Genomic DNA, 17,937 nt, shown 5'->3' with positions numbered 1-17,937 from the left:
TTCCATTCTTCCTCCACAGAGGCCGCTCCAGCCTGATCCTTTCGGGTTCGGCTTCGTCACCAGCAGCTTCCCGTGCCAGGGGGAGCGGCCAGGCAAATCTCTTCCCAAGCCAACACCCCCATGCCCTTGCCGCGGCTCACCTCCGCAGGCCCGGACACGCCCACACCCCTACTTCCTCTCGCTAAGAGACTACTTCCGGTTGGGATGTTTGCTGATTGGCTGGATGAGTCTGGGTTGAGACTCGGTCACTAAGGACCCTCCACATAGGCCGGCTCCAGTCGCCGGCCTATGGTATAGCTTCGTTTTTTTCGGCCGCGTGCTTTCTATGGTGCCTGCCAGGACATGTGGCGCCTGACGGGGCTCCTGGGCCGAGGTGAGGGGCGTCTGAACAGCGAGCATCCGCAGGCCGCGAAGCCTGAACTGGAGGGGTGGTGTGGGGAAGCCGCCAAAGCGCGAGTGGGCGGGGCCCCGGCGGAGGAGGGCGGGGCCCCGGCGGAGGAGGGCGGGGCCACGGCGGAGGAGGGCGGGGCCCCGGCGGAGGGGCGGGACTACGTTCTTGACGTCTGGGCGGATGGAATCTGAGAGTGGGTAGTGTCGGGAGGATGGGTGGAGCTTAGATTCCGGGGGAGGCGTGGAACTCTTATCTAGGAAGGGGAGCCAATGAAAGAGGACTAGAGGAAATGGTGAAAAAGCCAAAATATGAACTTAGACCCAAATGCATAGTATGTGAGGAGAGAGTATATGATGGGCGTCTTAGAACTAAGGTTGTTACTCAGATGGCATCTTAATTACATGAGGAACTTTTCGCACCTTGAGAAGGCCTGCTTATTGGTGTGTGTGACTTTCTGGAGTGATATCCTGGAATCTCTCCTAGGCTAAAGGGTTCCGTGTGTGCCTTTGTTTAAGAACCATTGCGAGAGCTGAGGATATGATCAATGGTGGAGCACTTGCCTAGAATGTTAGAGGACCTGGGCTCAAATCCCAGCATTGCAAAAAACCAAAAAAAATAAAAATGAGTCACTGCAGAGGAGAGTCACTGCAGAGACAAATGCCAGTGAGGCCACCTTTTCCTCACTCTTGTCCTGTTGAAGTGACTGATCTCTTTTCTGAACAGTTTTTCCCCGTCATGTGGGACCTGACTTCCGGGGGGTAACCCCCAAACCCACCAGTCCAGATGCTTCTCAGGCAACCTCCTCCACCTTGCTGGCCCCTGTGCCCAGTCTTGACAGGTAAGACTTTGCCATTCCTTCACATGTGTTCCCCCCTGGCCTCTCTTTGCCTCCATTTTGGACAGAATTTAAGAACCTGTAATTGAATCATCTAGGTCAGGCCAGCAAGGCCCAAGCAGGAACAGGGGCCCAAAGTCACATGGATGGAAGGATGCTTTCCAGTGGATGTCTACTCATGTCTCCCCAAATACCCTGTGGGATGCCATCTCATGGGTAAGGCTTCTCCAGCCCTGTTCTTCACCTGTATTGTGGATAACAAGGCTCACTGTGTCCACCCATTGAAGAATTTGTGGCACTGGAGCATGTTCACGGGGATGTTGCCACTCCCACTCCTGCTGTGTATTTATTTTCATTTCACTCAGTAGATACTTATTTAATATAATTAATATAGTGCCTTACCCTTTTGCAAAGCACTAGGGACATGGAAGAAAAGAAAAAGTAAGTAAAATTATTGCTTTTATGGAGCTTATAATAAAAAATAGCTGATAAATAGTATTTAGCTGATAGTTACAAAAATCTTGTAAGGCACATGCAATGTTCATTTTATGTATGAGGAAATTTAGATTTTGAATTTTAGCTAACATTCTTAAGGTCACACATCTATTAAGTAAAGGATTCAGATTGAACTCTGGAATTCACGTATTACTAAACTTCACTCAGGAAGACTTGTAATAGCACCTAATTTAGAGAGTAATGCATAATATTTTCTTATTAAATATTTGTTGAATTGTCTATAAGGTCAGATGTCCAGTGGCTAACTTTAGGTCTAATAGGATATAATCTTTGTCTTTCAGTCATAGATTAATATTATAATAACATAAAGGTTCTACATATAAGGTATTGTAAATGGCACTGGCTCTCTTATATGTCCTTCACATCCCCTCCCTGCTTTCATGCTGTGTACTTTGGGCAAGTGACTTGACTCCTCTGAGGCTTCATTTATCTTACCTGTAGGTTGGTGCCATCAACTGAGCTGAGCTTAGAATGTCTCTGTGACAGGTGGTCTTGGTTTCTGGAAGCTAGGGTTATTACATACCCTAAAAGGACAACATTTTTCCCATTTTGTCAAAGATCTGAGCTTAGAACAGCCCCACTTTGAGTTGTTTGTGGAACTAAGCCTCAATTCTAGAGATCTTGAGGCCATCCCTGGGCTCTGTTACTGCTGCACATATGGAAAGACCTGCACACAGCTCTCCCCATCCTTCCTGCTTTCCCTTCCGCAGGCTTATCTCCCACATTGCTCCACAGGGAGGCTTTTCCCAACTCTTCCCTCTTATGCCCAGTATAATCTTCTGATTTGTGCCCTTGTCCTTTAGCATAATTGCTACTTTCACTATTTATTTAAATACTTGGGTTTTTTTCTTTCTCAACACAAGTTATAAACTTGATGACAGACATTGATTGTCTTATTTGCTATGATACATGGTGCCTGTTACAATAAAAAACTATCAAGGCATTCTTTCTGTGTATAATACAGGGAGAAATGGAAAAAAAAAACCAAGCAGTCACTGAGCTGGAAACTATCTCAGGTCTTCTGGAATCTGTCGAAAAAGAGACACCTTCAACCAGGCCCCCATTTGTAAATGTATGATGGAGTGAGTGGCTTGGCTGGTGAGAAAGATAGGCTAGGGTGGACTGGAATGTAAGCCTCTTCAGGAGAGGAGTGGGGAACCTATACTTGTCCATGCCTCTGTGGTTGATCTTTTTGTTCAGTTACTTGCTGATACATTTGTTATATGCATTTATTTTGGACCCTACTAGAGCTTACCTCTGCTGGGCACCAGAGATACATTGGTGAGCAGTGCATGCATACTTTGTTGTGCTCAAAGATCAATAGGAGCTTGTCCTTAAATGAATAAACGACCGTAATATACCAGAGGAGAAGTAGGGGTGTGGCTAGAATGTGTGGTGGAGCTGACTCTCAGGGGTTAGGAAAGGCTGAGTTGACTGATGAGAGACTGAATCTCTCATGTGCTGTCTTTCTCAGGGTACACTGGCCGTGCTGGCCCTGCACTTGGCAAGGCAGATCCACTTCCAGGCATCTTTGCCAGCAGGACCTCGGCAAGCAGAATGCTCTTGGCATAGTCCTCTGCAGCGCTTCCTCCCTGCTCCCTGGTGGCACCCACACTCATGTGAGTTCTCAGTCCTGGGGGCTGGAGGGCTGGGCTGGGACTGTGTCTAGGCCAGGAAGCATCTCTGCCACACCTCAGGAAAAGAATCATCAGCAGCCCCTTGCCTTTCCTATCTGAAGTCAGAGAGGAAGGGGAGTGTTCTAGCCACATGGGTTGAGGCCATCTCTGTCCCATTGTACCCCTGTCTGTCCTTCCATCACCTCCTAGGAAAGGGAGCCAGGCTAAGCAGACCCTGGGTGTGACTTCCTGCTTAGCCCTTAGCCAGTTGTGAGTGTTGATTGGGTATGTATTCTGTTCCTTAAAACAGAAGTCACATAACCTCATGGTGGAGGTTCCACGGTCGGGGTTCAAGCCCCAAAACTGCTGCATACTAATCTTATGTCCCTGAACAAGTCACTTTTAACTTCCTTGGATCTGAGTTTCTCCATCTGTAAAATGCCATAATAATAAAAACCCAGCACATAGATTTCTTTGGAAGACTTAAATGAATTAATATGCGTGAAAGACTTAGACCATTATCTAACCTATAATAAATGTTGGATAGCTATTCGTTGACATATTAGTTATTATCCTTGTGATGAAGATAATCGTTACCAGTGTTACTACTAAACAAAAGCTATTGCTAGAGCTACAGCAACAAATGAGGTATATGCCTCTCTAGCAGTGGAAGAATTTAAGCAGAACAGTGATTTGTGCTTATGACAGGAGGTCAGCATGAATATGGTCCCTGGGAGGCCCTAGTGGAAGGAGGCCAGTGAAGGAAGTGGAGAGGGAAGAGTGGGAAGGAGGCAGCACAAGATGTTTCATAATTCTTCTTCTTGATTCCACAGCCTAAGAGAGGCAAGCCAAGTCTCCCAGGCTGAACTAACTGCTCCCCTTCTGACCTGACCTCTTTTGCCTGTTCTTCCCAGCTCTGCGGAGCCATGTTCTCCCCAGCCCTGACAGTCCAGCTCCCAGACACACTGGCCTCAGGGAGCCCAGACCAAGCCAGGAAGAACCTGCAACTCAGCCTAGGAGTTCCCATTTGCCCAACTCCCTGAAGGCTGCTAATTCTCAGGACCCACCTGAGGAAGGTAAGGTTTCACTTCAGAGAATCAGGAGAGGCAGGGATAGAAGCTGAGGACAGGTTTGGGATAGAAAGGGGGCAGCTAGGCAGGTGGACTTTGTTGCTGTATATTTCCAGATAACAGTATTGTTATTCCTGGGGGGTTCCTTGCATTCTGGGGGTGATTGAGAGTTGTGTTGGATCCTTATGGGAGTGTTCCATGGAGAGGAAGATAGGGGAAAGAGGAGTCACAGCTGCCTTCTCTCTGGCCCTGGCTGGGCTGGCCTTTTCCTTGCAGATCCTAGTGATTTGATCTTCCTTCATGCCAGTAGTGGCTTTGAGGCCAAGACACAGCCACAGGCACCTGGTGAAAATAAGGTATTACCCCACAACTTTTCCTGGGGCAAAAGTGATCCTGATGAGACAGCCTTCATTTTATCCTGCCTATCCTGTTTATCTTCTCCAGGAACAAGATAAGTCAAAAGCCCTTCCCCTGGAAGAGGCCATGACATCCATTCAGCAGCTCTTCCAGCTCAGCGTTTCCATCGCTTTCAACTTCCTGGGTAACTGGGAATCCTGCCTCAAGTCAGGAGGATGGGAAAACCAGGAGGGTATAGGGGTTAGAATATAGTCAGAGTGGGAAAAAAAATTTAAGCAAGACACATTTCATGTTTAGCTGGGAGTGATGTTGCATACCTGTAATACTGGCCACTGGGGAGGAAGAGATAGAAGGACTGAAGTCTAAGGCTAGCCCTGGGGAAAAAAAAATGCAAAACCTTGTCCAAAAACAAATGCAAAAACAAACAAACAAAAACAGGTGAAGCACAAAAGGCCTGACAGAACAACTCAAGTTGTAGAGTGTCTGAGGCCCTGAGTTCAGAGTTCCCGTAGTGAAAAACAGTATTTTCTCCCAAGTAGGGAGACCAAATCTGGCATGGTAGCTCAGTGGCATCTGAGTGTTCAGCCCTTCTTCAAACATTCATGTTGAGCTCTCATCAGCTGGGAGAGAGAAAATGGGAAGCTAAAGAACTACCCTATCCCTCTAAGGCCCTGACCTGGAAGTTGTATTTTTGGGGAGTTACAGAAGCTGGAAGGAGACTGAGAAATGCAGTTTTTAGCTGAGTGGCCATATATTTATTGGCAAATCTTGGTACAATGTGAATAGGAGAAAGTACATGTGAGGGCACAACTGGCATTCTCTGTCACACTTAGGAAACACCAGGCTTGGGAGATTTGGAGTAGGCACTCAGGTATGTAAGTGGGAATTTTACTTCTGCTGCTCCATATGCCACTATTGTTGGTCTTGGCTTTGCAGTGACTTGGCGCATGTTGCAGGCCCCAGATTCCCAGTAGTATCTTTAAGAGCTGAGTAAACAGATTGGTGGTATTCATTCATAAAACACTGACCAATCCCAAGTTAGGCCTTAGAAAAGGTGCTGGGGATATAGTAGTTCAGAAGCCACTATCCTGACTCTCATGGTATTCATATGAGAGTTGAAGAAAAGAAAAACAGAAAAGTGACAGATAATTTCAGGGATAAATACAGACACAATACAATGGAATGGTTTAGTAACTTCATTCAACAGGGAACATGTTCACATATGGAAGTCCTTGCTGAAAGACCTAACTGACAAAGATAAGCTACTTAATGTTCCATTTGAAGACAGAGCTTTCTGAGCAGGGAAAACAGCAAATGCAAAGGTCCTAAGGTAGTTAAGTTCTGCTTCTTATGAGACCATTAACAGAGGTGAGTGGCTAGACTTTGAGATTGTAGGACAAGTGGAAGGTAGTGAGGTCAGAGAAGCTGGCTGGGGCCATATTCAATAGAGCTTCTGACCCGTAGTAGAGTACGGATTTCCTAAGTATAGCAGAGAGCTTTTAAAGCAGGAAAAAGGATAGTAGTCACATGACCTGATTTGCCTTTTCAAAGATCTCTCTGACTGTTGTACAGGCTGATGTAGACTATAGGGACCCAGAGGAGAAACAGGAGACAAGGTAGAGTTGTTTCTGATAGCTAAACAAAACATGGTGGTTGGTCAAGAGTAGAAGAAAAGACTAGGAGAAGAGAGAGGTAAGCTTACTGGTGAAGCCAGAGTAGGAGCTGGGGATGAGATAGAATGCTTTGCCCATCTCTGTGCCCCCCCAAGGACATAAGCCTCTGTGAACCCTGGACAGTGAGTGTCAGGCTGCAGGGAAACAACTGTAATTCTTTGCCAGTTGAGTGGAACCTGGCCACTCCCTCATTAGCTTTCTGTGATGCTGATGGGCAGGCTCTTCTCAGAATTTTCTTGCCCATTCCTTCATTCATATATTCATTTATTCAGCAAGTGCTAAGTGCTGTAGCAGAACACAAAGGCAGCATAAGCTATGATCATATTTTGCATTTGTATAGAGCTTTCACCCTATGCAAAGTTACTTCTCCCACATTCTTTTTCCGCCTCGCCTCTGGGATTTTACTGCCTAATTGAGGACTTGTACTCTTGAAACAGCTTAGTTCATAGACAAAGGCATGGTATATTAGGAAAATGTCAAAAACGTTGCAGAGCTTGAGTGTGGTCTGAAGGTTCTAGAACAGAAACTGGATTGGGGGAATATTGAGCTAGAGGTAGAAAGAAGAGCCAATCTGAGCAAAGTTTAGAATTGACAGCTTGGTACTTTTCCTTTTTCTTCCCCCTCCCCCCATTCCTGGGCCTTTAATTCAGGGCCTGAGAACTGTCCTTGGGCTTTTCTTAAGGCTATCTCTCTACCACTTGAGCCACAGCACTACTTCTAGCTTTTTCTGTGTATGTGGTATTGAGGAATGGAGCCCAGGGCTTCATGCATGCTAGGCAAGTACTCTACCACTAGGCCATGCTCCCAGCCTTCCTTTTTCCTATTTGTTTGGACAATGCCAAAAGCTTGGACTTCGTAGTGAGACACACCTGCATTCAAATTTGTGCTATTTGGTACTGCCTCTAGTTTCTCAAGACAAGGTAAACAGTATCACTGTGTCAGAGTTCGTTAGTTAAAGGCAGCCTAAACCCACACAGCTAAAAGCCTAAAAGGCTATGTTGGGATCTCTTGACCTGTCACGTCTCAAAAGGACTGGAATCAGGGAAGCTCTTGAGACCTGGGAAGCAGCAGCGAATAGACACTGTCTCTAGACAGCTGCTGTCAGAATAAATTTACAAGAGCCATTTTCTCTTTTTGTCCCAACTTGATCACCATTCAGACTCCTGAAAAGACTAATTGGTTGAGAGGAACACAGGGCATTGATTGGCAGCACAGGGAGGAGTTTTCCCAAAGGGTAATGGGAGAGCTACTGTCCAGAGAAGGACTGGTTTGCAATAGGCAGAGTCCCCTTGACAGCTACCAGTGAGCTGTGCAGGATGAAATACGTGCCAGTGTCTAGTACAAAGAAAACCTGGGGTAAAATGGGGAGCCTGTGAGTGCCTGTCGGAGGCTATGGAAGTTCACATAGAGAGCTGGGAGTTTTGTGCCCTGTGCTTTTTTTTTTTTTTAGGAACAGAGAACATGAAGAATGGAGACTACGTGGCAGCCTTTACTTACTTCCAGAAAGCCGCAGACCGTGGATACAGTAAAGCACAGTACAACATTGGCTTGTGTCATGAGCATGGCAGGGGCACGCCCAGGAATCTCAGCAAGGTACTGACCCTTCTGCCCTAGGCCCGTACTCCGAGATGAGTTGCCCAGTGATCTTCAGAAATGAATAGTGGGCAGGGACAGGGAAAGTCTCCATCCTCTCTAACCCAGCTGTGAGGGAAGCATAAGAAAGAAGCACCTACTGGGCCTGGTAGTCTAAACTGGTAATCCCAGCACTCAGAAGGCTTGTGAGTTCAGGCTATCTTAGGTTATACCACACACACACACACCACACACACACACACCACACACACACACACATACACACACACACACACACACACACACACACACCCCTAGGTGTCAATGGTTCACACCTGTAATCCTAGTTATTTAGGGGGGTGTGATCTAAGAACCTGGGTTCATAGCCATCCTGGAATCTTAGCTCTAATTAACCAGAAAAAAAAAAAAAAAAAAACTAAACAGAGCTGGGTATGGTGGCTCATGCCTGTAATCCTAGCTACTCAAGAGGCTGAGATCTGAGGATCACAGTTCAAACCCAGCCTTGGCACCAAAAAGTCTGTGAGACTTACCTCCAATTAACCACCAGAAAACTGGAAGTGGCGCTGCCGCTCAAGGGGTAGGGTGGTAGCCGTGAGCTGAAGAGCTCAGGGACAGCGCCCAGGCCCAAGTTCAAGCCCCACGACTGACAGAAAAGAAGCAGAAATAGAGGCATGGCTTAAATGTTAGAGTGCCAACCTTGAACAACAACAACAAAAAGTCAAGAATGAGAAAAGTCTGAGTTCAGAGTTCAGGTTTTAATGCTGGCATGTGCACATACACCCTGCCCCCCTCCACTCAGGGAGGGTAGGATCTTGCTTGCTTTGCAGCAATAACTTCACTTCCAAGATCAGCACTTTGGATTAATTCTAAAAGGGTAAGATAAGTGCACAAGGATGCCTTATACAGGAATCTGTTTCTTTAAGTTGTAGACAAAGGCAGAAGAAGGGAAAGAAACTTTAAGTCCTTTCACTAGAGAACTGGTTTATTATGTCCATATTGCCTTAGAAATGATGTGCTGGATATTTATTATTTATTGGTAGGGAAGACATTCATGGTATATTAAGCTAAAAAGAAAAATGTTACAAAATAGAGTAGTATGATCCAGTTCTCTTGTGTGTATGTATGTGTATATATGTGCATGTACATGTATGCATAGGCACATACACACATATATATAAATGTTTATGTGTATATAGTGCATATGCAATATATAAGGTTTTTGTGTGACTGTATATACAGTGTTTATAATGTGTATGTGTCAATATGTATATAGTGTATAGAATATGTGCAAATTAATGTATAGTATACACAATGTATATATATTTCACATATGGATAGGAAACTTTACAAAGTGTACACTAAAATCTTTTTTTTTTTTTTGCCAGTCCTGGGCTTGAGCTCAGGGCCTGAGCACTGTCCTTGGACTTTCTCAAGGCTAGAGCTCTACCACTTCAGCCTCAGCACCACTTCTGGCTTTTTTCTATATGTGGTATCGAGGAATCGAACCTGGGTCTTCATGCATGCTAGGCAAGCACTTTAACCACTAGGCCAAACTCCCGGCCCCTACACTAAAATCTTAATAGAAAATGATCTTTAGGAGGCAAAATTTGTTGGAATTTTATGTTTATATTCTTTCATTTCTCCTTTTATTGTGTGTGTAGGTCTTGAGGTTTGAACTGAAGGCCTGGGCACTGTCCCGGCATTTCTTTTGCTCAAGGCTAGCACTCTATCCCTTGCCACATCTCTACTTCCAGCTTTTTTGGTAGTTTATTGGGGAGAAGGTTCACATGGACTTTCTGGCCTAAGCTGGTTTTAAACTACAATCATCAGATTGCAGGCTCCTGTATAGCTCTGATTACACATATGAGCCACTGGTGCTTGGCTCATTTCTCTCTTTGTAGGTTTGGTGGTTTTGGGGGGTTTTTTTTGGAAGAGGCTGGTTTTTTAGATAGGTCTTGCTGTAGTTCAAGTTGACCTCAGACTTATGGTCCCCCTGCCTCACCTTTCTGAACCTAGACATTTCCTGTGCATCACAACATCCAGTCTTAAAGTTAACTTTGTAAATTTTGGCTTATCTAATTAATCTATAATGACTACATACTACTTAGTTAAAATTGTTTTTTAATTGCTTTTAAAAGGCCCTTACTGGGGCTGGGAGTTTGGCCTAGTAGTAGAGTGGTCGCCTAGCCTGCATGAAGACCGGGCTTCAATTCTTTGGTACCACATAAATAGAAAAAGCCAGAAGTGGTGCTATGGCCCAAGTGGTAGAGCTCTATCCTTGAAAAAGCCCAAGGACAGTGCTCAAGCCCTGAGTTCAAGCATCAGGACTGGCAAAAAAAAAAAAAAGAGGCCCTTATCAACAGACAATGTTTCTCCCTTTACCTCAGGCGATTCTGCATTATCAACAGGCTGCTAAACAGGGCCACAGCCTGGCTCAGTACCGCTATGCCAGGTGCTTGTTGCAAGACCCCAGCTCCTCATGGCACTCTGAGCAGCTGAGGGCAGTGTCCATGCTGGTGCAGGCTGCAGATTCAGGCTTGAGAGAGGTAAGTGCCATTGGCCTTGGCAGCTCTGGGTGATGGAGCACATGGAGCCTGAAAGTGACCCCAATGCATTTTTCTGTCCCTCTTGACCACAGGCCCAAGCTTTCCTCGGAGTGCTTTTCACCAAGGAGCCACACCTGGACGAGCAGAATGCTGTGAAATATCTTTGGCTTGCAGCCAATAATGGGGTATGAGGGCTCTCGTATCAGGCACATTAGGGATGGAGTCTAACAGAGAACAGACCGGAACCTATTCCGAGTTCTGTGCTTTTTTTAGGACAGAATGTGGTGGAAGCCTTAGCTCTCACCAACTTACTATGTGATCTTGGGTGGGTCCCATAGTATGCTAAAGCTTAAAATCAGCTGTGTTGGGAGTATTTGTTCTCTGTCATTGCTAAGGGCTACAAAGCAGGGCTCCTGCCCATCTAGCCACCTTAAACTTCCTAGCACACTGCTGGGCTGGCCACTCTTTTTCGTTCAAGTCTCTGTCTCATCTTTCAAATGAACAACGTAATTCTAGTTTACCCATCTACTACTACTACTTCACAGTTGTTGGGAGGATCAGGGGGTAACTGAGATAACGGTTGTGAGCCCACTTCATAAGCTGTACCTGTGATTGGTACATCATTACTAGCAGTGGTAGCCGGAAGTTAGATGCATAGGTGGATACATTGAGTAGTTTGTAGGGAGAGAGATGTCTGTCTATGAACAGGTATTGGCATTCAAGTTTGTTCCACTGAAAATTAGTTCCTTGAGGTGTATATGAGTAGTATGAGGGGAAGAAATAATTAGTGCAGGGAACCTCTGTGGCCCAAGAACATGCTCCATGGTTTAGCCACTATGTAGCTTCAGTTGCACTTAGAAGTAATTCTGGCCTGGATTAGAGCAAGCAGCACACAAGCATTGATTGTCCCACACAGGAGTCTACTGCCTCTCTTCATCTTCTGGCTAACATACTGATAGTTTTATTGAACACTTAGGCATCAGGACACTTTTCCTTATCCATTGTGTTGCCTGAAATATCTGTAGCCACTGTCAAAAGGGGCCAGATGCCAGGAACCTGTAATCCTAGCTACTGGGAGGCTTCAAAGCCAACCTGAGCAGGAAAGTCTATGAGACTTTATCTCCAGCTAACCCTAAAAATCCAAAAGAGAGCTATGGCTCAAGTAGTAGAGCATCATCCTTGAGCACAAAGTTAAGGGACAGAGTCTAGACTCTGAGTTCAGGCTCTAATACCCGCAGAAAAAAGGGGAGCAGGGCATGTCACCATCAGTAGCCCTGTGCTTGCTTTTCCTTAAAAGAACCCCAAAGCCTTCCCTCAGGAGGGGCAGCCTACAGGGGTCAGGCAGCATGTTGAGAAGAGAAGTGCACTCTGGTATGTCTGACAACAGGTGTGTTGTAGAGTATTGTGTTGAAACCCAGACTTCACACTTTCATCCTACAAAGAGCAATGTCTTCCTGGGTATGTTTTAAGCAGTATTACAGGAGTATGTAGTTACCCTTACATATATCCACTGCAGAGTCCTGTATCCCCTACGATACTTGCAGAAATATTGGCCTGTCTGTCCCAGAAATGAGGACAGAATATATAGCAGAAATTTGGCTGGCCAAGGAGAAATGGGACCATGGTTTGCAGTCCACAGAATTTTTTTTTGGTAGTTTGTGAGCCTTGAACTCAGATCTTGGGTCCTGTCCCTGAACTCTTTTGCTCAAGGCTAGTGCTCTATCACTTTGAGCCACAGTTTCACTTCTGGTTTTGGGGTGGTTAATTGAAGATAAAAATCTCATGGACTTTCCTGCCTAGGCTAGCTTCAAATGGGTGATCCTCAGATGTCAGCCTCCTGAGTAATTAGGATTGCAGGCATGAGCCACAGTGCCTGACCTGCTTTTTTTTTCTTTTCTTTCTCTTTCTTTCTTTCTTTCTTTCTTTCTTTCTTTCTTTCTTTCTTTCTTTCTTTTTCTTTCCTTCCTTCCTTCCTTCCTTCCTTCCTTCCTCTCTCTCTCTCTCTCTCTCTCTCTCTCTCTCTCTCTCTCTCTTTCTTTCTTTCTTTCTGTTGAGAGGTAGGATATGATGAAAATGTCCCACTATAGAGTGAGAGCCCAGTAGTGTAGGCATCCACAGGGAATGATACTAACGATAGCAGTCATCTAAGCCACCCTATAAGACAGTGCTATTATTGTCCCCATTTTATTGATCCAGAAATCATGACACTGGCTAGTAAGAGTTAAGAGTGAAGGTTAGAGCCCAGTCAGGCAGGCTGTGCACGCTTGACTCTCAGAAGGAAAGGTTGTGTTCTCAGTGAGAGGAGAGAGGACCCAGAGCTGTGGGCAAAGAACTTAGCTCTTGTCCTGTCCTTTCTGCTTCGTAGTCCCCTCACGCAGATTCAGGAAGGTGTACATAGCCTTTGGAAGCTGCTGGTCATCCTGGCCCCCTACTGTTTTAAGAGAAGGCAGGAGTTCAGCTTCCCGGTTTTCCATACTGGGCTAAGTCTTCTGCAGTTTTTTTTTTCATCTAGCCTCAATGAATGAGAGAAGCTGCCACACCACTCTAGCTGGAATCTTGGTGGGTGGAGGGACACTATCTCTTTTAGGTTGGGCAAGTACCAGTCTTCTGACATTTCATAATGGGGTAGAACCAGGCTGGTCTCAAGCCTGCATGAATGAAGCCCCAACATGCCTGACTCCATCTTCCTCCTGACCATGCATGTGTGTCTGTGTGTCTGTTTTCTCCTTCAGGATTCACAAAGCAGGTACCACTTGGGAATTTGCTATGAGAAGGGCCTTGGTGTGCAGAGGAATCTGGGAGAGGCCGTGAGATGTTACCAGCAGTCAGCGGCTCTGGGAAATGAACCTGCCCGGCAGAGGCTGCAAACTCTCTTTTCCATGGAGGCAGGTGGAGGTACAAATATAAGACAAACCCTTGACGGCCCTGAGATTAACATTCTGTGACCCACAGGTGGTGTGGGGGAGACATATAGCAGTTCCTAGTCTCCTTGTCCTTTCTAGCTGTCCTAGTAGCAGTTTTTCAGGTGAGAGAAAACTGAGTTGAAACTCCTTCTCTAACTTGAAGTGTCACTGGGACACTTCAAGCATCAGTTTCTTCACTTCTAAAAATAATAACAGTTCTCCCTAACTCATTACCTTGGTGTGAAGACTGAGATAATAGAGGGGAGATGGATATACATATCCAATCTCAGCACTTGGGAGGCTGAGGTAAAAGGATCAGGACTTCAAGAACAGCCTGGGCTATGTAGCAAAACCCTATCTCAAGTAGTAAGTAAAAAATAAAAGTTTAGGGGCCAGGAGTTTGGCCTAGTGGTAGAGTGCTTGCCTAGCATGCATGAAGACCTGGGTTTGATTCCTTGGTACCACATACATAGAAAAAAGCCGGAAGTGGTGCTGAGGCTCAAGTGGTAGAGCTCTAGCCTTGAGAAAGCCCAAGGACAGTGCTCAGTTCTGAGTTCAAGCCCCAGGACTGGCAATAAATAAATAAATAAACAAATAAATAAAAAATAAAAGGCTAAACCCAGCATGGTAGCACATGTCTATAACACCCAACTATTCAGAAAGTAGTAGCAGTAGTGAAAATCTATCTGAAAAACATAACAAAAAACAGGACTGGAGGGGTAGCTCAAGAGGTACTCAACAAATGACTAGCTTGATGCTCTGGTGACTCTTTACGAGAGTCAGTGCTCTGAGCCTGAGGGGCCACCTTTTTAGGGCTCTGAGAGCTCTGCTCACCCTTGAGTCTCTGGGCCAGGCTGGATTGACAATGCCAGTGGGAGGCAGGTACTTTAAGATGTCCCTACTATGAAGTTGGAGTCTGAGAATGCCTTACAAGTAAGCATGTTGCTTTCATTCCTTTTCATAGCCCTAAGGCCCAGCCACCTGACAGTGACAGGACTGAAGTCTTTCTCCAGTCCATCCTTGTGCAGCCTGAACACCCTCCTGGCAGGTACATCAGGTCTCCCCCACGCCTCGAGCACAGGGAACCTCGGTCTCCTATGCGGAAGAGGACACCTTGGCACCAGCCCCGGAGCTCCTGGGAGGGCACTCCCTTCCTTGGAAAACAGTCTAGTAAGACTGGGTTTTGGCTAAGGTGAGATAAAACACAGGCACTGGTACCTCTCAAAGGCAGGAGATTTGATGGCACAAATAGGGGTTATGGCTTCCCAGAGTAGAAATTCCATCAAGAGCTCAAGTGCCCACCTAGTTCAAGTGCTTGCTTATTTATTGTTTGTTTGTCGGTCCAGGAGCTTGAACTCTGGGGCTGGGCACTGCCTCTGAGCCTCTTTTTGCTCAAGGCTAACACCCTACCACTTAAGCCACAGTACCACTTCTGGCTTTTTCTCTTTGTGTGGTAATGAAGAATCAAACCCAGGGTTTCATGCATGTTAGGCAAGCACTCCACCACTAAGCCATGTTCCCAGTCCTCAAGCCTCATATTTAATCAATGACTTGGACCTTCCCCTCAACTTGGAAGGCTGACAGATCCTTTGATGATCCTTAGATGCTTTGTTAGTCTTTACTGGTCTATGGACCAAAAGAATTCATTTAATGACTTCTGAATACTGGCAAGTCCAAAGACCCTATTCCTCATCTTGCCTTATCTTTTAAACAGATTACCATCTCTGTCTCCATGCCTCAGTTTCCCTATATTTAGACTCTATTGTCAGTTGCGAATATCCAATATGTGTACCTCTGATGGTTCACAAGAGGATTTTAAGTGGAATGAAAATTAATCATTTTAATAGCCTATTAAATATGACTAGCATATTGAACTGTAGTTTTTGCAAAGCTAGCTTTAAAAAAAAAAAAGACAGGGCCAGAGCTGGGAGCATAGCCAAGTGGTAGAGTGCTCACCTAGCATGCACAAAGCCCTGGGTTTGATTCCTTAGTACTACATACACAGAAAAAGCCAGAAGTGATGCTGTGATCCAAGCAGCAGAGCACTAGCCTTGAGCAAAAAGTGTCCAAGGATAGTAACTAGGCCCTGAGTTCAATCCTCAGGATTGTCCCCTCCTCCCCCCCAAAAAAACTAGGGCCAGGCGTAGTTGCTCATGTCTCCATTTCTAGCTACTCTGGAGGCTGGTACCCCAGAATCTTACTTTGATGCCAGCCCTAGAAGATAAATCTGAACATTAATTACCTCCAATTAACCAGAAAAAAAGCCAGAAATAGAGGTGTTACTCAAGTGGTAGAGTGTTAGCTATGGGCAAAAAAGTCAAATGAGAACATGAAACCCTGAGTTCAAGCCCCAGTACACGTACCAAAAATAAGTGAAATGAAATGAAATGGGGAGTCAATTTAAAGAAAAACATCTCAGGTAAAGGGAAGAATAGATCCGGAGAAGTAGCAAAAACCATGAGGTGATTCTATGAGTTGGCTGAAACTTTGGAAACAGTTAAGTCACCCTGAGAGCAGCTCCCACATTCACCCTAGAAGATTGTGAGTCCCCAGTAGATTGATGGCTGTTTTCATTTCACCTGATCTGGAAGCAGTCTCTTGCCTAAATGTTGGGATGTATGTGCTTGACTTTTTCAGATCTCCTCAGCCAATGTATTCTTAGAGCTCCAAAGAAGAGGCCAGTTACCCACTCACCTTCCCCAACACCTGGAGCACCTCTCTGACACTGTAAAGAAAAGAAGCATGTATGAAAACTCAGTTTGGGCCATGAAGCCATGGTCTAACCTGATTATATTCCTTCCTTAATGTATAGGACAGTGCTGTGTGACCTCAAACTACAGGATTAAAGTAGCGTGGCTCACTGTGATAGACCTCATTGTTTACTTAGGTCCCCAGAAGCAAGTGATGAGCCTGAGTCACCAAACCAGGATAAGGACCTGGGCTTCCTGACTCCCTTGCCCAGGCTTCTGATCTGCCAGTTCACAATGTCTGTGAAACCATTGTTGATGTTCTGCTCATATGAGGGAATAAATAGAGACTGGGATCCTGGAGTTAAGGAGCCAGAGAGTGTAAATTGTGAGTGTTCATTTGGGAAAGGTGAGCCAGAAATGTATGAGTGTTTAATAAAGCAGAGAGTGGATTATCTCATCACTCTTGCCCTTGAGTGTGTTGGGGAGAGATCAAGAGATGAGCAGGAAGAACTGAAAGCTGAGGCTCCATCCTCATCTCTAAATTCCATTAACCAATTTAAAGGGTCTTAAAAAAGCTTCTGTAAGAGGGAATTAGAAAAAAAAATGATTTCTGAATCAACACTAATGAATCCCAATAACGGAGTTTGTGAATAGCTATTCTCTGGCTTTTGGATATTAGCCCAAGTTGAATAGCATAGATGTGGTTGAAGATGGGGATGGGAGAAACTGAGAAGCAGCCACACACACCTTGTCCTAGTTGACATGTTGGAAGGACTAGCCAGAGTGGCAGGTCAGAGGCTGGGAAGATTTGGGTGGAATGTCCTCATGTCTCTGCTTCCCACTTCTACCTTTCACCACTCTCTCAATAGTCTCAGCCTCCCCTTCTAGCACCCTCCCCACCATGGGGCTCTAGAACCTCCCTCTGGCTGCTCTGTACACTGACCTCAGCCCTACTCAATCTCGCACAGGCAGTGCTCCTTGGCTTTGTATCCCCATGTCCCAGCACTTAGCACATTGCTTTGTGCAGGGTAGATGCTTGAAACGCACTTAGAAGCTGTATAGTGCACTAATCTCGCTGAAAAAAAAATAATAAAGGCTTCTGTGGTCCAAGAAGTGTGGTAAACTCTGCTCTGGCACCCCCTTTTTTTTTAATAGATTCATAGTACATCAGATATGTCAGATTCCAAGAAGTGAGAACATGGTTAACCCTGTGAGTTCCTTGCTGAGGCACGCATGGAACCTTGCCCCCGCAGGTGGACTGTGAGCCTCCCTGGGCCCCCTACTAACCCCGGATCATTATGGGTTCTCTTTCCATGCCAGGCTCCAGCATGGTTCGGACAGCAGTGTGGGTGTTATGTGGTGATGTACTGCTCCCCTTCCTGTCCAGCCACTGCTGAATGAAACACGGACTCAGTTTGGGATGCCTGAGGTAAAGTTGCATGTTTCTAAGTTTTCCAGCCTAAAAAAATAGAGCTTCTGCTTATGGAGAGGGAAGAGAAGTCATGAGAAATGTCAAGGGACCAAAACTCCATAGCTGTGCAGTCACTTCAGGCTTCTTTCAGCCCCAGGGGACAGCTTCATGGGTAAATCCAGCAACTACTGTGTCTCTACCATTAAAATTCTGGCATGAATGACTCATCATCAGTACCCACACAGGAAACTGAGAGGAGGACAAGGAGATGGCCTCAAAGCAGGGTCAGCTGGGCTCCACCGGAAGCTAGAGACCCAAGGTTTGGGGCCTTATGTC

The 17,937-nt window shown here is 45.7% G+C and overlaps 1 protein-coding gene across 1 annotated transcript; it reads left to right on the top strand.

Moving 5' to 3' along the window:
* Nucleotides 1-212: 212 nt before the first annotated feature.
* Nucleotides 213-17,303, top strand: Dele1 (DAP3 binding cell death enhancer 1). The gene is made up of 13 exons (XM_090331323.1): nucleotides 213-373; nucleotides 1,115-1,229; nucleotides 1,325-1,442; nucleotides 3,217-3,361; nucleotides 4,273-4,434; nucleotides 4,705-4,784; nucleotides 4,873-4,969; nucleotides 7,909-8,051; nucleotides 10,439-10,597; nucleotides 10,690-10,782; nucleotides 13,330-13,492; nucleotides 14,465-14,692; nucleotides 16,138-17,303. Exons 1-12 carry the CDS (start codon nucleotides 343-345, stop codon nucleotides 14,689-14,691), a joined length of 1,533 nt encoding a protein of 510 aa, XP_090187449.1. The 5' UTR covers nucleotides 213-342; the 3' UTR covers nucleotide 14,692; nucleotides 16,138-17,303.
* Nucleotides 17,304-17,937: the final 634 nt, after the last annotated feature.

This window comes from Megascapheus bottae, chromosome 4 (genome assembly GCF_031878675.1).
Source record: "Megascapheus bottae isolate mThoBot1 chromosome 4, mThoBot2.hap1, whole genome shotgun sequence".
In the NCBI taxonomy this organism is placed as follows: Eukaryota; Metazoa; Chordata; class Mammalia; order Rodentia; family Geomyidae; genus Megascapheus; species Megascapheus bottae.
This window is presented reverse-complemented; position numbering and strand designations above follow the sequence as displayed.